The following is a 25,039-nucleotide window of genomic DNA, read 5'->3' as shown; positions in this document are numbered from 1 at the left end:
AATATTAATAGAGCTCTCCTCAGTGTCCCTTTAAGGGCCAGCTACAAACAAACCCGTTTTAGACGTTGTAGACTTTCTAGAAAGTACTGCGCCGTCACGACACAATTTTCACTGGGGTGCAGATACATGCAGCGATAAAGCAGCGCATCCTCCCCCCCCCCTTTTTATCTGTATCCGCATACGCAAAGGAAGATGCAATCAACAAATGGCAAATGCCTATGATCAAGGCGGTGTGTGAAAGAGCAGCGACGCTGCCTGTTCTCTTTAAATTAGAGTTTTTTTTCGCTTTGACAGCGTTACACAAAATTGCAGCACTCCAGTGTAGGCATCTAGAAAATTATCATGGCCGAAATCCTCACATCACGAACGCCTATTTAAACGCTGTTAACAGCAAGGTTTTTTCATTCGACAACTTCTGCCTTAGGGAGCAAACACGGAGATTTCGAAGCGAGATTATGTGATGTTTTCCTGAAAAGTCTACATATCGTGCATTACGAAGCATTTGTTTTCACGATAATGACTTTTTCTTGCCTTACTCTCTGCGTAGCGCTTGTCCGCCATGACCGTCATGTTGGCAGCGGCAGGTACAGTAGTCACATAAAAAGAGGAGCGGATTTTGGACCCGCTAATGGCACTCGTCAGTCGCTTCCGGTCTCGTTGGAAGTCGTGCTTCCTTATTTGGACATTGCAGACCGACCACAGTGGGCGCAATTTTTTGACGTCGGGCGTAAAGTGAGCGCCGGTGAGTGGAGTTCGCCAACTTGCCGCCGTAAAGTAGCTCCATGTACAACCGGCGACAAAATAAGCCGCGACACGTGGCAGGTAGCAAAAAACTGCAAAACTGCCTTGTCGAGTCACCTGACGTTCCAATTCCAAGGTGTTGAGACTTCGGTGTGTGCATGCACGTCCTTTCATGCTCGCAGCCGTACCTTACTCCATGCTTCCGACGAACAAGCTGGTGATGCGCAGAGCTTGGAGAGAGGCGTAGTTGTTTCTCAACCACCATGTCGCGCGCGCTGTACAGCTTCGTACAGCGGTCCTGAAGCGTGGACTAACGTTAAACCCTTTGCAGTGACTAACGGCAAGTAACTTGTCATACCTGCCATGGCAACGAATCGGCTTAGCATGCGTTGTAGTCTCCATTCATAACTCATTTCGAGGGTTTAAAGAGGGCGGGTACACCGAAAAGATGCACTGAGCCGAACAAGTTTGTTTTGTTTGCGAATAATCACATACATAGTGGAAGGCCTCACGCGCAGCCACACTCTTCCAAGCGATCCGGCCGCATCTGGCAAGGCTGAAAATTACTGCGCGTCCCTCTTAATAACCAAAAAATATCGGCCGGAGGTCTAGCGTTGCAAAGGACGGAATATTGTGCGAAAGGACGGTTTTTGTAGGTGGGCACCCCCGCCACGTACCTCAAACCGCGAATGAGGTTTCCACTGATCCAAGGAGCCAGTTATGAGCCTTCCTTTCCCTCGAGAATCAACAGAGTCTGAAGCGCTGTCTACACCATTCCCATTGAACCCAGTGATCGCATGCGGCCTATAGCTCCAGTGCCGCGTTTCTGTTACAACCTGCAAACGCGAACGCAAGCAGCGCACGTATCTCTGTTACAACCGCCACAGAGCTCAAAGTGCTATTGACGTGTCCACTGACCCCCGGGAGAAAGTTACTTTTCGTGACTATTTCGGAGGCTTCACGCGAACATGCGAATTTTGCGAAGTAGGAGAGGTAATAGTAGATTCACACTAATATATATATATATATATATATATATATATATATATATATATATATATATATATATATATATATATATATATATATATATATATATATATATATATATATATATATATATATATATATATATATATATAGCGAAGTATACGCTTCGTTAAAGGAAACATATTTATTCTACTCGACGTTTCGATCGGAAGACCGATCTTCTTCAGGATCTTCCTGAAGAACATCGGTCTTCCGATCGAAACGTCGAGTAGAATAAATATGTTTCCTTTAACGAAGCGTATACTTCGCTATATACTCTTGTAAGCAGTCAAGTACTCCATGCTTTCGCAACATATATATATATATATATATATATATATATATATATATATATATGGTTTCGTGTTACACACGATAAATGAAGGAGAGTTGAAAAAAAACGCTCAATCCATAATGCCAATGTTCATATTTAGCGAGCGTCTCTCCGGCTGCTGGGCGAAACTTGGGCTCCTTACCATGCGGTAGCTTCGCCCACCGCGAGACCACGAAGACGCTGTTGTTGACGCATGCGCTGCTCCGGTGGCAGCGCCGTTCGTAGCATGCACAAGACGGACTGAAAGCTTCGCCAAAGTCGTCTGGAGCGCCTCCGTGTTCTCTGTTCTGGCACCGTGGTCACCCACAGTGCGCCGACAGGGGGAGCTAAAAACATTTCATGCTTAAAACAGCGACTTCTCGCGCCTAGTCATGCTTATCACCAGCTTGTTCAACGGATAAATTGGTTTTTGAGGAAACAAATATCAAAAAGCAATTTATTCGTTGAACAAGCTGGTGATAAGTATTGCTGGGCACGACAGGTCGCTGTTGAAGCGAGAAAAAACTAACGGCTGCGGATACAAAAGGTCGCACATGCACACAGTAAAACCTAGACTCCAAAATTGCATCGCTAGATCGCGGCACGATGCAGTTTCGCCGGATTTTGCTGCATGTCGCTTGCTCTGGCGTGCTCTGGCTAATGCATAAACGAGCACCTTATGCATTGCGAAGAAAGCTGGATAAAGAAGCTTTGCAGTAGCCTTCTACTCAACTCCCCAGCGTCTACTCAGAAATTCATGGTGTAATATTTTAGCCCTTCTCCTCAAAATGTAACCGCTAAGAGCACTTACTTGGGTTTCAACAAAAAGATCTTTCATAAAATAGGTGGTGGTGATGGTGTTGTCCTTACAGATGTAAGCTTCAGGAGAATATTGCCGGCCTATTCTAGGCCAATGCCTTGTTGTAACGCAAAGATAAACTAAACCTGCACGCCTGCCGCTCGGTAAGAAGCCAGCGTCACAAGAAAAGATGTAGAAGGGGTTGAGACACTTCCCTGCTTTCAGTTCGTTCCCCAGCGCGGCATACAACGCCAGCAATTGAAATAAAGCGTGTGATCTCCTGTACTGGTAACAGCCGGGTTGAAAAGGACCACCCCGCCTCCATTAGTCAGAAAAGCAACTTGTGTCGGCTGCTTCAGTTTGGTGGTGCTGGCCTTCGCACGCGGGGCAGCCTTCGCGCCATTCGTTCAGTGGAAACGCTTGTCAGGCCTGCGCTTTGGGAGCAGGCTTATTGCTTAGAGCGTCGAGTGTGCCAGGTTTACCGCCAACAGCAGCTTCCGGAGCGTCGGTTCCCGCTGGGCCAGATTTGTGGGCGATAACGCCATTCGGGCCCGTCGCCTCCTATAGTCCTAATTTACGGACACGCGCTACCAGCGTTTGTCCCGGTACCACGAGGACACGTTCAGAGGGGAAGCAGGCCGCTGTTTTTTGTGGGAAAAGCTAAGGAGTATCTGCGGCACGTTGAAATTATGCGACTGTCCAGCAGCTTTAGAAGCGAATAAAATGCTGGAATGACTTACCCTGCCTGACCTTTCTTACAGGCAGTCGCCCTTTTCGGGCGAAACATCACGTTTCGCCGCGTGCACTGCGCGGGGTTGCCTTGTCCATTTCACTGGGTCTTTGGTCAGGCACTGTATCGTGCTCTAATGCATCTACAACGGTGTTTTTCCTCGCGCGCTGCAATGCGCTGCAAGACCACAAACAATGTTTGCTAGCAAACATTGCCTCCAAGGTTGTTCTGCTGAGCCGCAACATGCAGCTCCCAATCTAGAGCCGCAGAATCTTTTTAGCTCACGTGACAGGAAAAGTTCTCAGTTGCGCATCCGCTGAAATTACAGCGGAGCTGCGCTGCAGCTTGCAGTGCCGATCACAATGCCGCAACTCACTGCGTTGTGAGCGGAAAAAAGCGCCTTCACGACGCCACCTACCTGAGCATAACTTCCTGCACGATCGTCCGCGCTCTGCCAAGATCACATTATAAACATATACCCGCGCTATAAAAACATGCTGGCGCACTAAAACGAGCAATTCGAATTGTGGTGTCTATTTTGTAGCGACCGAAGTGGCTGTCGGCGAGATTTTTTTATTGCACAGCGGTACAGCCGCCGGTCCACCTGGGACAGCGCAAGCTCTCTTTTGCAGCTACAAAACGCATTCTGTTGGCGGAGATTTCCACGCCTGAATGAATTGGAGCATGTCGTAATCAGGACAAAAACCGATTACAAGGTGTTTACCCTGTAAATGAAAGCCATTGAAGAGACAGGTAGGCGGGACTCTTTTATTATTTTTTTTTCCGAGGACGTCGCCGCTCCTGGCACAAGGATATATAAATCATTACAAAGATGCCTGTTGACATCGCCAGCTTGTTCGTGTTAAGGAACTTCTTTTCACATCACACCAGCGAGGACCTTTCCAATGTTCAGGTGCATTCGATCGATTCGCACGCGATTCTTCTTGACACAGCACGGGTAATTTGTCTCTCAAAAGTTTCGAAGCTTCGAGCCGTCCGAACGGATCCGCACGATGCTTTCGCTACAGAGCCCAGAACACCGATACCGTATAAAGAGTAGCCGTATCGAGGCGTCTATATACAGGAAGTAAACAAGCGCTGTTCTGCCAGCCGCTAGGACACGCCTCCGGTGTCTGGACAGCAGGCGGAACAAGTAGCCAGGGAAAGTGGAACTTCCTACAGCGGGGACAAAGTCATATGTCTTTGTCATGTGACAGGAAAATTGCCCACCGTGCCGACGTGCCGTCGCCAGTGCCAACGGACCTCTCTTTGAGAGTTTCCCAGCGCAGTGACAGCTGTGGCTAAGTCCAGCGCTTGTTGGTCGCGACCGGGACGCCAGGCGATCTTGGCAGTTTGTCGACTGAGCGCACGCCACTGCTAATCAACAAACAGGAGCTACGTGAAGGCATTGTTGTGTTATCTCTGAAAGATATATTTCTGTCGCAAACGCAGAGAAGCATGCGAAGACGAAGATATGGCGGAACAAATGGCTTACCCGTCAGCAGCGTGTGCTTCAGAACGCTCGGGTCTGCTCGCAACTTTTCCTTCAATTTTTCCTCTTCAGTTTCTCTTAGCTGCTGCTCGGTCCTCCCCTTTGTTTGCCATAATAAGCAATTCATGAAATGCATTCCTTTGCGACGCTCGCCGACTTGTCATTACTTCATCTCACTGTCTGCGGTCACCGACGGACCAGAGGAGCTCCAATTTGTTGCGCAAATGGATATACCGACCGTGGTCCATCTGTCGATGGCTCGACAAATAAGCTCGCACTAATGTCGTTTGTCCGTTGGTTGTCGCCGACAGCAGGACGGAATCATCTCGACAACGGAGCCTATCCCTATCTAATGCATTCCTCTTGCTTGTCCACAATAGCGTGCCAGCGAGGAGAGTCAGAAGCCCTCCTTAGCCTTGCCCGGGATAATACTTCCCTTTCTTTTTTCCTCACCACCGACTTTGTGGTTTACCCATTGAGAGTCTTGACATGTCTTTTTCTCGGCCACACAAACGCATTCGTTAGAGGAGTGGCATTGCTGGGTGGGCTTGTACGTTTATCATCTACATCTACATCTTACTGTCGGTTCGATATTGTAGATAGGTGATCTCAGCCTTCGGCGAATAATTATTGTCGTCTATATACAAGGGCACCACGGGACTCTTGATTTGTGATGTTTGCCGGCTGTGCTCTTTTTTGAGTGATTCAGATAGTTCCTAGCTGTCTTCTTAAACGTAAAAGAAAAGTTTCCGAAGAGTGGACAAAACAAGAAAGGAGGGAGCATCGTATAGCTATGCATTTGAAGCTGCATTAAAACATATCTTCGCTGGAAGCCGTTTCACACCGCCCTTCTCGTAATCTCTGCGACTCGCGGAAATTGCCAACTTGGCTCCTAGATTGCGGCGAACATCAGGTTGGAACGTATAAGCAAGACACTCATACATATTATGCAACCTTCTATGATCCAATCGCCAATAATTCCAGAAACTTTGACGAAATGAGGAAACAAGTGAAACCATTAATAAGAATAAAAAAAGAATGCACGGTCGCACGGGCATTACAGAACAAATACTTAGTCGAAATGCTTCTTCACCATGGAGAGCGGCTGCAATCATTGATTATGAAAGGGTGTCACAAACGTGGCAGCGTTCATGCATTTTAATGTCTTGTTCAGTTAAACATACGTAGGCGCGCCGTGTGATTTAAAATGTTATGTACGTGCGCTTTCGGGTGAGTTCTATTCGTCGTGTACCTATACAAACACCCGGTTTTAGTCGCACATGGTTCCTGCGGTCAACAACCGGATACAGAAGAGCACATACAGAAGTTTTCGTTCTCTTTTGTTTCTTCTTTTCTTGTCTTCAATATGACCCCTCACAATACCGAAGCACGGCCGTGTTTGCCTCGTTTGCTGCTTGTGATGTAGTTTGTTGGCAGCGAGGTCACAACGCTCAACAAAAACCGTCTAACGCTGGGTGTCAAACCCCACCCCTTTGGCCTCGGTTTGGGCATCTGATTAAACATTTTCCGTAGCCATGACAAAGGGAAAATACTTGTTTAAATTGAGGCTGTAGAGTGTTTTAAGTAATTCCTTACTAACTCATGTCATTTTGAGCGCCTTATCTCGGGACGAGGCTATGGCTATGGCTGAAGCCTAACAACATATTGTTGTATTTCTTTTTCCTTTTCGAACACCTTTGTATCCCGAATTTCTATTACTTTTTCAGTCTTGTGATCACTTTTTCTGCATATATATTTCTTCTGCGTTCTATTACCGAAAAACCGTGACGCTGATTATCGTCACTTCAGGCTCCCAATTGATCGCTGATTCCCAGCGTTGGTATGTGCCACCAGATCATCGGGTTAAAAACAGCACGTTGAAACAAAAGCCCCCACTGTGATCTAACCAAAGTTTGGAGCGGGCAGTGCCTTCAAAATTCAGCAAGCTTCTGAGCATACAGACTGTACCTTGCAATACCCGAGCTGTCGGCCGCCAGGCCACCAAGCGATTGTTCCAGAGGATGCCAGAAAACCGTACGGAAACCTACACAGATGAACACTTGGGAGAGTGGAAGAAACTGACCAGCCCGATAAGGAAAGGAATGACGGCAGAAGACTCGAGGCCCACTCAAATCCTTCGAACGCACAGGTGCTCAAGAAGAGCGGAAATCATTCCAGTAGGCCGGTACCTTCTCCAAGCCAGTCGCTTGCCTTCCCATAAAGAGGGGGTTTGCTCTGCCCCCACTTGGGGAAGGCCGCCCTGTAGCCACCGCGGATATATCCTATTACTCAGAGGCAGCGCCAGGCACTTTTCCTAAGCGTTCGTGGGTCGAGGTATCCGGTGCGATCGATACCAGCCCAGCACTCCCCGCACAGCAAAGTGGCTTTCTCCGCCTTTTCCGCACAGGTCGCCATGCTCGACCGAAGAAGCTGCTTCCCGAAAGTGCCTGCTATTACTGAGGCTTGTACTGCATTTGTTTTGGCATGTGATCGCGACTGCCAGGGGCAGAGATTTATGAGGTGTTTTTGCCTCTCTTCGAGGTAATGTAGGCGGAAGCAAAGGTGAGCTGCCACACCCAGTACTGCGTCACCCAAATTTATATTTCCAGCGCTGTCAGCTGCAAAATTTATCCCTGCCACTGAAGAGAAAATATCCTCCTTGTCTTGCCTCCTAGTTCCTCTTTTTCTATGCGGGAAAATACCTTCCACGCCTCCTCCAACAAAAACGTACTGCAACAAAAACGTAAACGTAAAACAAAAACGTACTCCAACAAACAACATACTGAAGGCAAGACTTTCCCGTAATAATATAACAGTTGAGCACTACCAAATGCACCGGTACCCATCAGCTCAGGCAGTCGGCGATCGTTTCGTAAGGAGGAACCATCACGCACCATATGACACTGTGAAGCTGGGCAGTCGGGGCTACACTGATATAAATGCTGTTTGAAATTTGAAATTTCTGCCCCTCATGACAGCCGAAAACATCAGCCACAGCTTCCAAACCGATGTTCGTATACCTTAGACAGAGGTGTATAAAAAGTATGTAATTCGAACTAGCGTCACCGCAACGTGACAAGAGTTTCGGTTTGGTATAGTATGGTATAAAATGGTATGGTACGATACGGTACGATATGGTATGGTATGGTATGGTGTAGTATAGTATAGTATAGTATAGTATATTATAGTATAGTATAGTATAGTATAGTATAGTATAGTATAGTATAGTATAGTATAGTATAGTATAGTATAGTATAGTATAGTATAGTATAGTATAGTATAGTATAGTATAGTATAGTATAGTATAGTATAGTATAGTATGTCAGCAATAAAATTCCAATGCGGAAAAGTGTCAGGCAGGGAGACACGATCTCGCCAATGCTATTCATCGCCTGCTTACAGGATGTATTCCGGGGCCTGAAATGGGAATAGTTGGGGATAACAGTTGGGGACATTGCCTTGCTAAGGCACTCAGGGTATGAATTGCAAAGCATGATTAATGGGTTAGACAGGCAGAGCAGAAAGGTGGGGCTAAAAATTAACATGCGAAAACCAAAATAACGTACAACAGCCTATCAAGGGAACAGCAGTTCGCAATTAGTAGCGAGGTGCTGGAAGTAGTAAGAGAATATGTCTACTTAAGGCAGGTAGTGACCGCTGATCGGGATCATGAGAGGGAAATAACTAGAAGAATAAGAATGGGGTGGAGCGCATATGGTAGGTTCTCTCAGATCATGAATGGCAGTTTACCAATATCCCTCAAGAGAAAAGTATACAACAGCTGTATCTTACCGGTACTCACCTATGGGGCAGAAACGTGGAGACTGGCAAAGAGGGTTCAGCTTAAGTTAAGGACAACGCAGCGAGCTATGGAAAGAAAAATGATAGGTGTAAGGTTAAGAGATGGGAAGCGGGCGGAGTGGGTGAGGGAACAAACACGGTTTAGTAACATCCTAGTTGAAACCAAGCGGAAGAAATGGGCTTGGGCAGGGCATGTAATACGAAGGCAAGATAACCGCTGGACCTTAAGGGTAACGGAGTGTATTTCAAGAGAAGACAAGCGTAGCAGGGAACAGGAGAAAGTTGGGTGGGCGGATGAGATTAAGAAGTTTGCCGGGATACGGTGGCCGCTATTGGCAAAGGACAGGGTTAATAGGAGAGACATGGGAGAGGCATTTGCCCTGCAGTGGGCGTAGTCAGGCTGATGATAGTATAGTATAGTATAGTATAGTATAGTATAGTATAGTATAGTATAGTATAGTATAGTATAGTATAGTATAGTATAGTATAGTATAGTATAGTATAGTATAGTATAGTATAGTATAGTATAGTATAGTACAGTACAGTGTAGTATGGTATGGTATGGTATGGTATGGTATGGTATGGTATGGTATGGTATGGTATGGTATGGTACGGTATGTGATACCTGACTGCCGGAAGATGGAAGAGGGCTATTAAGGACGCCGCAGTGCAGGCTTTATTGTTGATTTCTTTCACCAGAGGTTCGTTAATGCATACTGACATCGCACAGCATACGCGCGCCTTTAGAATTTCGCCTGCATTTTCGTATGTCGGTTTTGTAGTCATTCGACCACCTAACCTGTGCAAGAGGCTCTGTTGAGATAACAGTGCGCTTTGGTGAGGGAGGTATCTCGTGCACAAGGTCGACCTCTGGACTGGCTGCGATTTCTCCGTGCAAGTGTGTGTCTCCAAGAATTTTATGTGCGAAGGAGGGATAGAGTAATGATGTAAGAACAGGGAGGGGGTAAAGTAATAAAAAACCTGCGATGAAGGCCGACTGATTTTAGGCTTCGGCTATATTTGAGCCGTCGATGGTTCAAATTCCGCTCATGGCTATTATAATGTTTTTTTGTTTTTTTTTTTTTTGCTGGCTGTATCAAAAGGACGGAGAGTTTCACGCATGTTTCGAATGAATTCTGCTTTATGTTCGGTGTTCGGCTCGCGTGGTTTTTGGACTATGTCCACCTTAGTTTGCTAAGGATGACAGGTAAGAGCCTTCCATACATAATAGGCAATCACTCGCGGCATTCAATAGTTTGTTTAAGATCATGCCTGACTATTGCTCCGCAACTTTCGCTTTCAGGTCGTAGTCTCTTGCGCAGTACCACTCGATGGCAAAGCGGGTAGATATAAGCTACTTTTTTAAAGTACCTGAATGCTCTTCGCATGACTTGTCTTTTATTAGTGCTGCTCCGGTAACATCGTAGATGCACAGTGCTTGTAGGAGCTTTGGAGGTGCAGACGGGAAACAGAAAATTTTTACGTTAAATGTTCTTCGTGCCGAAGAGGGTATATTGAAGTTTCCACCTGTGATATTCGGTCGACCAACACGAAAAAATATTGAACATATCTAGTGCCTCACCTATTTCCTGCATTTTAAAAAAAAAAACAGGCTTTTAGTGCAAGAGCGCTCTTTTAGGCTTACCAATGTCAACAGTGCGGCGCATCAGAATGCAGTTAATGCATGCAACCACTGGGCTGGTTGCTAATATTGACCACTTAACTGTTTAAATAATACCATTAATCTCATTTTTATTGAATCGTGCTTAACTTATTGTAAGTAGTATATATATATCAGTTTTTAAGAATTTCGAAATCGCAGTTACCCTTCGCTCTGTGGCGCAAGAAATGTTTGCTCTTTCGACGAGTTACGTGCACTGGCGGTGTTACTTTGAATGCAAGCTTCTCGAAAGCCCATGTATATTGGAGCAATGTAGCCAAAATTTCTTGGGAGAGCAACGAGGGTAACTTCGATTTCGAAATTCTAAAAACTTATACGGCTATTACTTGCAGTGCGTCACATACCTTTCACGAAATAAGGAGACTCAGCAGTACAGATAGAAAATTAACTTCTCAATATTAGTTACCAGCTTAGTATCTGCATGTCCTAGCTGTATTCTGATGCGCTACTCCGCTATGTTATTCTAACTCAAAAATCCATTTTTGAAAATTAAAGACATATGTTAGGTGAATTACCAGAAAAGAAGCATAATGTTAAGTTTGTTCACGGAGCATGGCAAACATTGTAAACAGTGGCGATGGCATGTAGCTCCTAATGGAGTGAGAATGACGAGAGGGGAGGCAATGTTAATAATGATGGTAATTATTAGATTTGGTTTGGTTTATGGGAGTTTAACGTTCCAAAGCGACTCAGGCTATGAGGGACGCCGTAGTGAAGAGCTCCGGAAATTTCGACCACCTGGGGTTCTTCAAGTGCAGTGATATCGCACAGTACACAGGCCTCGAGAAATTCGCCTCCATTGAAATTCGGCCGCCGCTCGGATCTAACCCGCGTTTTTCGAGTCAGCAGCCGACCGCCGTGACCACTGAGCCAATTAGTTGTTTAAAAAAAAACGAAAAGTGAAGTAACTTTATCAATTGGTCTGAGCACCTGAATCTTGTCGTGGAGGAAGGAATGGAGGAGGTAGTGAAAGAAGGAAAAGGGAGAAAGAGTCGCCGTACTGAAGGGGTCAAGAAAAATTTCGTCCCCCTTGTTTTTTTTTTTTTAATGCGTGCTGATATCCCACTACAAACGAGCGTCTGTGTAGTGCATTTCGAGCAGTGTTCCTCATAGCCGATGTACATCTGTACATGAAATCCCGCATACCACTGCTGATAAATACGCGTGTATTGAAAAAATAGCTTAAATACAAGGAAACAAACATATCATTAATAGCACTGCAATTATAGACAGCTATTGCAGCTGATATTTTATAAAGCTAGTTTTTGAGGAACAGATCAAAGGAAAAAAAGGGGGGTTTTCTGAAGAGAACCCAGCAATTTTGATTAATATTTTGATTAAGTGTCTGTCAATCAAACGTTTTCAGAAACATAAGTTCCGGGCTAAGAACGGCCCTGAACGACTTTCTTGAAATGACATCACGAGCCAGCTGGACGCAACAAGCTCTCCGCGGGAGCTTTCCCCGAACAGGAAAGGAGCAGGGGCGAAGAAAAAATTGAGGGAGAAACGAAGAAAAAGGGTGTCGAGAAAAGGGAGGATGAGAGGAGCCCGTGCGCCGGTGGCGTCTCCTGCCGTTCGCCTCTCAATGCAGAAGTTGCGCCGTGCAGTTCCCAGCCGCGCACTCGGCGCTGACACCGTGCCGAGCTTGGCGCGCTTTGCGGATTACGGTGGCCAGCAAGGTGAGCGGCGCGCTGTGGTTCCTTGGCGCCACGCTCTCGCGCGGTGAGTCTCTCCTTCGTATTTCAGCTTTTCCTGCTCAGCTGTGACGTATACACTCTGGTGGGACGGTCGCAGTTTCTGCAGGAGACGTTGTCCTGGTAAAAGTGCACCAAAACTCATAAATACCGCTATCACTTTGTCTATTATGAGAATGTTGTCTAAGTGAGCAGGAGAAGAGGCATTTGAGGTCACGTGACTACTGACCTGGCTCAAGTGGGCCTTAAGGCACATTCAGATCTTCAAGTCGCTGACTTAGCGTGACTGCTTCTGGCCGCTTCGTTGCGGTACCTTTATACTTTTCTGGTTCTCCGGGAAGGTAGCAGATAATGATGAATTTTTATAGTGCAAGGCCATCTGGGGCCCTTAAACCTAAAGGGCTTCAACCTGTAGGCCTTTATCATTGCTATTATCGTTAATTACCATCATTTTTATTAAGTAACGTCCTATCATTAAAAAACTACCACTATTACTATAACTATCACTATCATTGACTACCCATGTCACTAACTACTATTGCTTCGTCTAATATCTTTGTTTAATTGCCTGTGATCACCCATTACTATCTTATGGGGCTTTTGCTGATGGCATGCGAGACGACGATGACGTCATGAGATTTTGGTACCACTTCTCTCGGTCAACGCCATCGGGTTTCATTGCGGATGAGCCATATATTGCTTTCGCATTAACAAATATATGTATTCATGGCGAAAGGTAGCGCGAAAAGAACAAGGACCAAAGGAAGAGGCTAGACACGAGACCATCTTGTGCCCAATAGAAAACCGGTCGATACCCGTCTGCACTGGGGATTAAACCCAGCACCTCCAGAATACGAGGCGGATGCTCTACCACAAGACCATCGCTTCGGCCTTTGCACATATGTCGACGTGTGCATGCCTATAAGAGTCCTTTTCATTGGTGTGGCTAATATGGTTCCCTCACGCTGAGCGTCCGCTTCTGCGGACGCGGTTGTTGCGACGCGCGTCTTTTCTCGCTTTTCTCTTTCCTCTTATCTTTCAACTCCCCTGTATCTGCACGTGGCAGCGGTGGTGTCTCGGCTTGAGCCAGCTGGCAGGCCCGTGCACTCTCCGTTTCATCCTTCTCTCAGTCGCAACAGTCGCAACCTCACGCTGATCACACACTGCGGGCGACATTGGGACGTCCTAGGCGTATGACGACTTGTGCCGTAATGTGTCCACAAAACGGTCTCATTTTAGAGTGAAACTATAATAGCTTTGTACAAATGATTTAGTAGAAGCAAGTCAGGGGTACAACGGGAGCCATATAACGCTTTACGCGCAAGGCGTTAGGTGAACACTACCGCCACGTACCTCAAAGCGCGATTGAAGCATCCACTGACCCAGAGAGCCAGTTATAAGCTTCTGCTTTCCTCAAAAGCACCGCTGTAAATCCTCCGTTGGGTTTAAGAACAGGAAAAATGCATAACTGCTTCACTTTGTGGTGGACACCACCGCCACCTCACACCACTGTCTCTACGAAGAGCTTCAGCGCAGGCCGCCTGCTAGCTTCATTAGTGTTATTTTTTAAGAAGAAGAAGAAAAGAATTGGCGCAGTAACTTTACTTGCTTTCTACCAGAAATAAAGTGAATTTGAATTTGAACTGTCTCACTTTTCGGTGGACATCTCAACCACGCCGTGAGGGAAGGGAGGAAGGTGGGAATGAAAGAAGGAGAAGAAAAGAGGCCGCAGTGGAGGGTCCCGGACTAATTTCGACCACCTGGGGATCTCTAACGTGCACACACATCGCACAGCACACGGCGCCTTTTGTGTTTTGCCTCCATCTCAACGCGGCCGCCGCGCTCGGGTTCGAACCCGGATACTTCGGTTGAGAAGCCGAGCGCTCCAACCACTAAGCCACCGCTTTGGGTATGCGAAGTGTGCGGCATTGCAAAGCCCAAACAAGAGAGTACAGGGCGCCACAGTGTGCCGCGAACGCACTCGGTGTTCCACAAGCCGGAGCTTTGTATTCCGGCGTTCCACTGTAGAGCCGAGGGCCCTCTCGCGTTGCAGGCAAAGACTCCACTCATCCTTTTAATTCGCGTTGTTGCGTACTGCTTTGTAGCTTTGCGTTGTTGCGTTCAATATTGTACTGCGGCTTTCCACAACAGTACCAAGGGGTCGTAATGGGCGCGTCCTAATAGGGCTCCACAGAGCAGCTCCAGGTACCGCCTACTAGCCTTAGGCATCCACAACACCATTGGAGAGCTCACGGGAGAGCACCTCCAGTCGCAATACATCCGCCTAGCGGCTAACCCGACTGGCCAACACATTCTCAAACGACTATCATTTAGACATTCGGCGGCAAGACCACACCTCGGGCCAGTGCCTTGTCCTAACCACCAAAAGTGCATCAAACCACTCCCCCGAAACGTTCGCCCGAAGAATCACACGCGTCGCCACCAAGTGCGCGCGGCAGCTCTCCACAAACCTTGTGGTCCCGGACCTAACGCCATTTGGGTCGATGCAGCATGCCCCACAAATGGTGCAGGCGCCATCATCCACCACCCAAATCTCCCTGAATTGTACACCTTCGACCTGCTTCCGGGCACCACCACCGTAGCCGCAGAAGTCGCAGTAGCCTTAGCCCTCACGCACTCCATTGCTACATATATTCTTAGCGATTCCAAAACGACCATACTCATGCACTTCACACGCGGAAGGGTGCAGCATTCGCTCGGTGCCTGTTGGGGTGGCCAACTCCGAATCTACCTCGGCACGCAGAGCTCACCTGGGTGCCTGCGCACTCGGGGAATCCCGGGAACGAGGCCGCCGATAATTTAGCCCGAGTGCTAATTTGCCGCGCTCATGCGTACCTCACGCCTGGACACTTTGCTGGAACGTATGTACAGCTTTTCCGTGCCCACAACGTCCTATCGGCTGGAGTGTCACACCGATCCGCCACTCCATGTACCCTTCCCTGAGCCACATGGAACAGGATATCTGGAGTATACTCCAGAGCCAAACGCTCCCTGCCCCCTCTCTTCTCTCTCATTATCGCCCCATATCCCTGGCTTGCGGACTGCCCTGCGGGTCCCTCTGCCACTGGACCCGCAGCACGAAATACCTTGGAGGGCTGGGCGGCCGCACTCCAATCCGCGGACCTTGCTGGGCAGAAGGTCACCACCAGCAGGGTCATCAACGTCATGGCCCACCATAACGTGAATTTTTTATCTCGGGTGGGACCAGGCGAGGGCCCTGAGCCCTAAATGGTCAAACGTCTTAGCTATAATAAAATTTTCACCACCATCACCAAACAAAGAAGCCCCTTAATCGTCTCACAAGCCACCATGTAGCACTCCGCGTGTAGTGTCAAAGCCGTACGCCTCTCTTAGCAACTAGAGTCAGCGGAAAAATCCCAATGATTGTGTTAGCAACCAACGGTTTGCGACAGCAAGAGATAACACTGTGCACATCGGAAACGAGATGTGGGCAAAGCATTTTCCAATAAATTCCTTAGTAGCGATGCCCCTTTTTTTTTCGCTGAAAGGTCGCTTTTCTTTCAGTCCGGTGGTAACTTCTGTGGGCCTGTCGCCACAAACAAAGGCCGTAAGCGAAATCCGATGTGCGTCATGGCCCGGCTTCCCGCGGAGGCCGTTGAGTTAAATCGATGTAAGCACAAAGCTGGGCATTTTCTCAGGCTCAGAATCTTCCTGCGTGTAACGAAAGGGACGACGGAGAAGACGGACACGAAGCGCCAATCCAACCCGCTTTTGCTGCCTTGCACTTCTGTTCACACCGAACGGTTTTTCTTTGTTCGCTTGGCCGCAACAACAATCTTGATAATTCTTTCTATGTGCCTCCTGCTCTGTGACCACACATCCGCTGTCCAGCCTCTAAGATACTAAAGCCGATGAAGGTCTTTCGTGGAGCTTTTTGTAGACCAATGAACAGGCTTTAACAACTCAGGCGTTTGCTTCTACTCGTTTGCTGGTATTGATTGCTTCTACTTCTTTGCTGTGCTAGCATTTACATTATTCGATGTTCCGAAATCAAGTGATTTCGGGACGCCGCAGTTTAAATACCCTGCCTGAGCTCTAGGCCCCCTTTATAGCTCCTTGCCCCACTATGGATAAACGAAGGTTGGTGAAAGATAAATGCATTTGCTTTGTTCTATTCTGAAGAACATACCTGCATGGTTTGGTAGTATTTTTTCAGGGTAATAAAAAATAGGCGCAGTAAATGGTGATAGGTATAATGTGTGGAGATGGCTCGTGTTTGTCAATTTGAGCCCCTTATTAAACTCGATTCTCTAACCGTACGCAATGTACCGAATATTGAACATATTGCATATTGCAGAGTGGATGCTGCAAAAATTTTCTTTCTTAGAGGGATGCTTATCCCAGTGCAGCGTTCAGTTTTCCCAGCACCTGAGGCGTATTGCACGTAATAGGAGCTCTTTTTGACTAATGTGGTTGAGACGCTTGCGAGACTTTCTGCGCCGTTGAAAGCGAGCTTTGAAGCAGGAACTGCTAAGCATCTCTTATGCTTTTGTGGAGACATTCAAGAGAACGGCTGCGAGTCTATCGAAGCACCCTTTTTACCATCGTCTGCATCTTAAAGCATGTTCTAATGCGGAATAGCTTTCGAAAAGCTTCGTGAGATTTACAGGAAGTTTTGGCAGCGTTTCGAGGTGCGTCGTGAGAACCTTCGCACGGCTTTTAATCTTTCTGAACATTATCAGCTCTTAAAAATGCACATAATAAAATCGAAGCATCGTTAGTGTAGACGTATACTTCACCCCTGCCCTCTCAGTCTATCAGTGCTTCTGCATCCTCCTATTTCTTTGCTTCAACGTCTTCAAAATGTTAGTCATTCGTGTTAGCTGCACGTAGTTGCACTTACTTTGGCTATCAAACATCCTCATATCCTCAGGCTATCCTCATATAAATTCTACTTCACGCCTAACCCACTTGCCGGTCTGTGAATGTGGGCTACCCCTCGTTCCGTCTCTGAGTGGGCGTAGGTTTATTGAGTGAGGCATCATTTCGTTCTCTGTAGCTGCCAGGACTAGAAGATAAACCAGCCCCACTGCATGCCTCAGCGACCCTACCGACCACTTCAAATGGGCCTACGCATTTTTCGATATATACTGTCAGCGATATGCAGGCTTGTCGGCCTACCTGCAAGGCTGCGTGCACGCAGTATGCGTCGCATTACACGTTGCCTACTCAAGACTGAACGCGGAGAATAAAAGTGCACACGATTGAAGTGGAACCGCGTCGAATGATTACGAACAGCTTCAGAACAAGTGGCACATATTAATTACAAGCGACTAAGAAGCAGCATGCTTGTGGATGTCGACTCGAAAGTGACTACACAGTGTGTCTATTATAACGTCGAATGATTACGAACAGCTTCAGAACAAGTGGCACATATTAATTACAAGCGACTAAGAAGCAGCGTGCTTGTGGATATCGACTCGAAAGTGACTACACAGTGTGTCTATTATAACGTCTAATGATTACGAACAGCTTCAGAACAAGTGGCACTAATTAATTACAAGCGACTAAGAAGCAGCGTGCTTGTGGATATCGACTCGAAAGTGACTATACAGTGTGTCTATTATAACGAAAAGATTCTGGCCGCACTGTTATTTTGAAATTTGCGTTTAGGCAAAAACGTTTGTGTAGAACAGCAAGCCACTGTAGTTGTCACAAAATATCAGCAATACTGCAGAAAATTTCTTGTTACGATGTAATCACACGCATATGCTCAAATTTTACAAGAATTTCGGTATTACAACACTGTAGAAATTTCTCACTCGTCGGTATCATCTTGAGGTTCTTAGTGTGAAGCTCGAAAGTTTTCCTGCTTATACTGCTCATGACGGCTCTATAGTTACTTTATATGTGCCAGTAATAGCAACGTAACTCGCTCAGTCCTCACTCAGTCTTTCTTGTGCTTTTACAAAAGAAATACTCCTCATACAACGCATTCTACCTGTTTCATGATTCGATCTTTTCGAAAAGTTTTCTTTGTCATAGTTTGTTTCCTTTGGCGCTGTTAAGTTTTTGCTGAGACTGCAGTGAATCGATTGCCAAATGAAAACGTCCACGATAGAGCAGACATCTCATTTTGAAAGTTCATGTAGTGTTCGTGTGCTGCCTTTTTTTGTTTTACCTACGTTTCTTGCTTGTGCGTCCTGCTTTTCTGTTACAAAGTCATCGATTACCTAGACTCGTTGTAGATGACATTTTCAAGTGGCTATGCGTTCCATAAAGAGGTGCAAGTGCGTTACGGCAAGAGCAGAGTTTTTTGGAAAAGCTACGCTGACGCGCTTCCGGTTGCGCAGGTTTCAATCCTTAGAATTCAACTACATTTTATTTTCAAGACTTCATAATACTGTGCATAGTCGGACGCGCAAAACATAGCGGGCATCCATGGTGAGGCGAAAGTGCGAGTGTTAAAGACACAGCATTAAGAGCATAAGCTTGACCAGTTTTCTGGACCAAACTATCTTACACGACTATTTCTAATACACCGCCATAACAAACGTATGTCATATGACAAGCGTTCGAATTTAGAAAAAATGCACTCCTGCATCAAAAAAAAAAAATCAGGAGACAGACTGGCCAGAAGAACAAGAAGAAAAATGAGGGGTCCGATCAATGTTATCGATGCGACAGAAGGCGATGGCATACACTTTCTGGCTTGTACACTCCATGTTGTTTGATGCGAACCTGCGGCGATGGTTCAAATCTCCTGCCGTTCCGTTCCACTATAATCACGTACGATAGCACTTCACTGCGCCTTTCTTTATGACTAAGAAATTTTACTAACCCGACTATATCCGAAGTACCGCGAAGGAGTCACGTATGGAAGATGTTCAAGACGACGATATCTAAAGCACAGCCCGAGGGAATGGCAACTTTACACGCTGGATGGAGGGCTGCGGTAATGGCGTATTGGTCTTATGCGGCGGCCAGCGAAACTGATTTGTTCGCGCCACCGCGGGCTCGAATCCAACTAGCGGTGAAATCTGTTCTGCTATTTCATACCCCGACAGGGTGCTACTACAATAGCGGACAGAGTGTTTTTGCTCCAATGAGGCTTCCATCTATCGCATAAAATGAAACTTCTTCACCGCTTCTGAAGAGTATGCGATGTACACGGGCTACGTCCGTAAGCTTCGTAGTGACCTCAGCTAAAGCATTCTGAGTGCGTTTTTGTGCTCTAGTAGTTTGGTTAATAAAGCGGCGCTAGTTTCATGACTGGTAGCCGAATGGAAATCATGGCTGCCATGCTTGCCAGGCCCGAATTCCCGCGGCGAATAAGCATGTATGGCGAAACTGCACGCACACTTGCTATAGAATAGCGAACAGAGTGCTACTAAGGTAGGACTTATCACAGTTATTTCTTCCTGTTTAGTGGGTTTTAAAACACTGCGTCACTGAAAAAAAACGGTAGGTTTTAATGTAACTAAACCAAGTAGACGTGCGAAAGCATGTTTTTAGCCTGGTTGGCTTATGGTTTTGCTTTGCTGGGTCGTCGGCACCTCTGGCCAGTATGTTAGACTCAGGTTAATCTCTGATCGAGGTTAAGCTGATCTTTTGGCGCCACAGGTGGAATTTGATGAGAAAGAGAGAAAAAAAAGGACGGAAAGCCAGGGAGGTTAACCAGGCGATGCCCAGTTGGCTACCCTAACCTTGGGGAGAGGAACAAAGGGAAAAAAAGCAGCAATGAAATGAGTTTTCTAAGTGTCCAGCGACCACTATGTCACGGGTACAGAGGGCGTGCACTGAAAACTTAAAGATTATAGACGAGAATACAACCCCGAGTCCCTTAAGAATCTCAGGAGCGCTTTCACCGCTTTCCTTTGTGAGGAAGGTTGTGTCCAAGGCCCCAGAACATTGGACTCTGTTAAAGGACTCGAGTCCAAGCGGTACAGAGTAGCAAACTAGATGAAGATGACAGTATGCAATGCACCTCGCGAGAGTGTGTTGCTGTTTAATACGAGGCGTGATCAGCTGCGGCCGTAGCATAGTACCCACATGAAGCGGCCAGCGAGGCTGATCTGTTCGTTCCGCCGCGGGTTCGAAACCCAGTCGCTGCAATATTTTTGATGTCTGCATAGGCGGTTGCTATGCAAGGTTTTTCCAAGGTCACCTTCAACGTCAAGCTTCACACAAAATCGGTGAGCCGGGTAGACCTCGTGAAGTAGTGGTTTCGCAATAAAACAGTTCGCTCGTCTTTCTCCGATTCTTTCGTAAGACTGCAGACAACAGAATGCAGGGATCGTGATAATGTCGCCCTGTATAGGCTGTGATTGCTGTGTATAATCCAGCATAGCGTCAAGCGGGGAGGAAGAAGCAGCATGCTGGATCAATAAGGACGATACGCATAGGGCAGCAGCGAAGCACTGAGCCTTATATAGGTTTCGGCGTGCCATTCTGCAGAAACTGGAATCCGGCCGGCCTAGACTACGTGCGTGTCAGCGTTATGCAGTTCACCTTTCTAAACGTGGGCGTCCACTTTCACTACTTTTTTTCTCGTTTTCTGAGCACGTGTCGTCAAACTGCAGCAAACAGCACACAGAAAGAAGCTGAAGATCGATAAGGTACTGTGGGGCAGGACGTTGCATCTAGGGAGCCTACATGTCGCTTGGCTAGGGGCGCGACATGTAGGCTCCCTAGTTGCATCGGGTGCGCAGAGCAAAGGCGAGTAAACGGGATGTTCTCAACTTCGCAGGAGCCCGTCAGATTCTTGAAGGCAGTGCATGGCAGGCTTTTCTTTGCTTTTTTTTTTAAGCCTCGTGCTAAGACTTTCATAAAGAAAAGTTCGTCGAACAAACTCGAGAACCGTACGCCGCAAGGGTGGTCGTGATTGGTCCTTTGTGACAGAAGGCTTTTTTTTTCCCCCCAGAATCTACGTCATGGTAACAGCAGGAACGAAAGGAATATTTAAAAAATCTATAAAGAGTGTGCGTGCAAACTTGCGAAGTTCTTCTTTACATCTCTGTCATTCGAGTACACTGTATTGTTTGGTTCATTACTCGTGCCCAATGTCGAAAATATTGATAAAAAATTTGGAGGACGCTTAAGCTTCGCCTTAAGAATGGAACGCAAGAGCGTGTTGCAGCGCTACCAGGGTGTCCACGGGCGGGTGTCGGCGCGACGCCTTGCCCGTTGGACAAATCGAAAATTGTTTCTTTAAGGAAAGGAAATAAGCAATATCAGTCTCACTTATATAGGTGGACACCCGAACCACGCATGGTGCTATTTGTTTAAGCAGCCCCCGATTATCGGTTACCGGTTTCCTCAATTATAGGTCGCCGGTTCGAATCCCTGCCATGAGCTAGATTCTAACAACTGCTAGGTTTATGCTGCATGAAACGCTGAATCGTATCACACTATCCGGAATATTCCGCGGCAAACGGTTGTCATGATACGCTTGTTTTTATGCGAAGCATACTACTTTAGCTACCACTTCAGCCCTTCACCGTGGTTATGCGCCTCCAAATCACGTGACACGATGATGCCACACCTCGTGACACGATGACGTCACGGCAGTGGAGAAACGGGGGCCCACCTCGCGCCGTCGCTGTGGTTGTGCGCCTCCAAATCACGTGATACATGACGTCACACCACGTGACACGATGACGTCACGACAGTGGAGAAACGGGGGCCCACCTCGCGCCGTCGCTGTGGTTGTGCGCCTCCAAATCACGTGATACATGACGTCACACCACGTGACACGATGGCGTCACGACAGTGAAGAAACGGGGGCCCACCTCGCGCCGTCGCTGTGGTTGCGCCTCCAAATTACGCGACACGATGATGCTTCGCATTCTCCAGGCTTAACCAAGTTAAGCCTCAGCCATTTTTTTTTTTGTTTTTTTTTTCGAAATTTCGAAATTTCGACCAACCGGGGTTCTTAAACATGCACTGACATCGCACAGTACGGACCTCTAGAATTGTGCCTCCATCGAATTTCGACCACCGCGGCCGAGATCGAACCCGCGTCTTTCGGGTCAGCAGCCGAGCACCACAACCACTGAGCCACCGCGGTGGACGCGTCCTCAATCCTAAAAGCATTTGTTGGTGAAATGTTTAGGAAAATCCCTCAAGGTGGAGTAGATTTGTAATAAGGGAGTAAAGCGACTGCTCCGGTGAAGCGGTGGTCCCGAGTTCCAGCCCCGGACTAGGACGAATTTTTCTTTAACTACGAAGTTTCTGAGAAAGCTGTGTAGCTTTCCTTTGTAGCCGTATGGCTGCTCTCGGGTGGACGTCAACGAGTAATTACTCAATTATTATAAAAGCATTTGTGCGCTGTTATCCCGACAGATCAATGCAGCATGAATGTATTCCCATAACGTGGGTTCAGATGAGCGGACCGGCTAGCCGACGATCCGCGAAGACCACACACTACGTGACGCAAACATCACTCCTCTTAGTGATCGGGATCGTCCTGCGCCGAGTGCGATTGGACGCAACACGCTCATGGTCTCTCAGTGGAATGAGGCTTGCATCACGTGGCAGGCGCTCCACGCGTATTGTCCGCAATCCGGTCCGCTTGTTTGAACACATTCTTCGCGAAACCCTTGATGTATTAGAAGACGGTGAAACCTTCGAAAGTTTCACATAGAGCAATGATTAAATTCATCGGGAGAAATAAAAATAAACGCGCTCAGAAAAGAGGGAAAGCACTGCCTGCGCAAAGAACAAAGATGCTCAGCTGTACGTCCCCCAGGTAAATTTGCGGCTAAAACAAAAAGTCCTATGATTTTTTTTTCTTCCCTTCAGGTTCTAAATCAAAAGTGGGCGTTAAAATTTAAGGCGAATAAATCCTGAGAAATCACTTCACGTATAGGCGACCTGCAGTGTCCCGGCAGCGATGCGATTGTTTTACTGTCCGCCTATAACTCCTTCCGTCAGCCTCTTGGATCGCGAGAAAGAGGAGACCTGATTCTGAACGATTTTAACCGCGCGTTTGGCTGATACCGTTATTTTCCTAGGTGGTATCGACATAGCCCAGTTAGCCGAAGCACTCCACATGGGATTTCTACACAACGGAGAAGCTCATACTTATAAACGCATGCAAGTGGCGTACAAAAGCAGTGTGGCTGCGCCTAAAAAATACTTGCTTCTCTCGTTAGGCTGTGTGTTGTGGCGCCGCTGTCAACACGGCAAACTGCATCGCAGGCTGCCTATACAGTCGATTTCAAGCTAAGGCTATGTGGAACACCGCGAAAAGCATTACATCGTCGTGTATTTTTGCTTTTAGCTTCGGTTTTTCCACCCTCTTCTGGAATGTTTTTACATTCTGACATGACTACACTGATTCCCTGCGATCGCGCAGCATTACACACTTTTCCACCACTTCTTACTACCAGTTTATGCGTCTTGTTTCGGAATAAAATTTCAGTTGTTGCTCTGGGCTCGTGTGCACATTCCTGTTTCGCTGCTCCACTCTTTGTTTACTTTCGTTTGGCAGTACCTACTAGCCCGAAACCTTGTTGTCGTGATCTTTCACAGAAGTTACCTATCATGCTCCTTGGAAGAAACTAATCAATTGAGTACTTAATCTGCAGTAACCATCAACGAACAAAAGGCCTGTCTGTCCCGAGTTTTTAGGCTTGGAAGCGCAGCCTTGAAAAGGCCCTGCTCAGTCGGGCAGAGGATAGCTACGAGCGACACCAATTAGCCAGAACAGCACTGGCGCCCGACAGATGCTTTGAATATGTTTTCCAAGAATTTTTCTCCGTCGCTGTCAGCCCGCGTTTAAACAGTCCAACTTTCGCGCACTGAACGCATGACGTAAACTTATGTGGGCTATAACAAAGAGCGGTGTGCAGGGCGTTCATTTCTGCAGTTGCACGCCTGCTGGCGTGACCCTGGAGAACGTGAAAAGTGCGCTCTGACATCCTCTGTAGAACACTCGGAGACATTTATTACGGCATACTGGCTCTCTGTTCTGTAATGTGCGCTCATCTGTTCCAACTCGCCAACCCTCCTATCTCCCAGCGCAACGCGAGCGCCGCACACCAACGCATCGTGAGCATGCGTCATCGCGCAGGCACTACGCCGTCATTAAGCAACGTGACCGGAACGAGCAAGGTTGGGACTTTTTTTCCACGAGGGCTGCCCTTCGCTTTTATAGCAGTAGCTCACGGGGCGACTCGTATCTGGCTAGCTTTAATAAGAGCAGCTAGCAACGTCGTGTGGCATGTTCTGTGCCGCAATAAAAGTCGCTGCAGCTGCAGTGCAATAAACTTCAGTTGCAAGTTGGCGCCCGTCCTGTTGTGTTCGTGTCTCCTTTGTCTTTGTTGTTTTCGCGCCGTCCGAACTACTTTCAAGCAGCTGCAGTACTGGACGACGAGAACAGAGGGCTCGATGTAGCACGTTCCCCTGCACATGCGGTTAATCTCTGGCTTCCGCTCATTTTTCGTGCGTGGTGTCAGTTGAGCACGTAAAAACAAGGGATGTTTGGGTGAGCCTAGTAAGCATTTCCACTGCTGGCCAGCACTGGAGGTGGGGGAGAAGGAGGGGGGAGGGGGTCGAGAGAAACTGAAGAGGAAAAACTGATAAATGTACACGTCTTGAAAGCAATGAGCTCTTCAGCTAAGTGAATGAAGTGAAAGAGTTTTGTGCTGCAATATGAAATTTGAACATAAACGACGAATTGTAAAGCCTGCAGCATAGCCGACTCAGAATTATTAATAGGTTGAGCTAAATGAACAATTTACTAAGTGGATTAAAGACGTCAAGAAATATACT

The 25,039-nt window shown here is 47.1% G+C and overlaps 1 protein-coding gene across 1 annotated transcript in view; it reads right to left on the bottom strand.

The window, feature by feature from the left end:
- LOC149341419 (uncharacterized) overlaps positions 1-15,468 on the bottom strand; it is a 42,487-nt gene extending 27,019 nt beyond the window's left edge. The window contains exon 1 of the mRNA XM_089542858.1: positions 15,235-15,468. Coding sequence (XP_089398984.1) covers positions 15,235-15,468 — 234 coding nt within the window. The remainder of the gene's footprint in view (positions 1-15,234) is intronic.
- Between the last annotated feature and the right edge of the window lie 9,571 nt (positions 15,469-25,039).

The sequence above is a fragment of the Amblyomma mixtum genome, chromosome 5, assembly GCF_055824585.1.
Source record: "Amblyomma mixtum isolate Tamu chromosome 5, ASM5582458v1, whole genome shotgun sequence".
In the NCBI taxonomy this organism is placed as follows: domain Eukaryota; kingdom Metazoa; phylum Arthropoda; class Arachnida; order Ixodida; family Ixodidae; genus Amblyomma; species Amblyomma mixtum.
The sequence above is the reverse complement of the archived record's forward strand: the minus strand, read 5'-3'. Positions and strand labels throughout refer to the sequence as shown.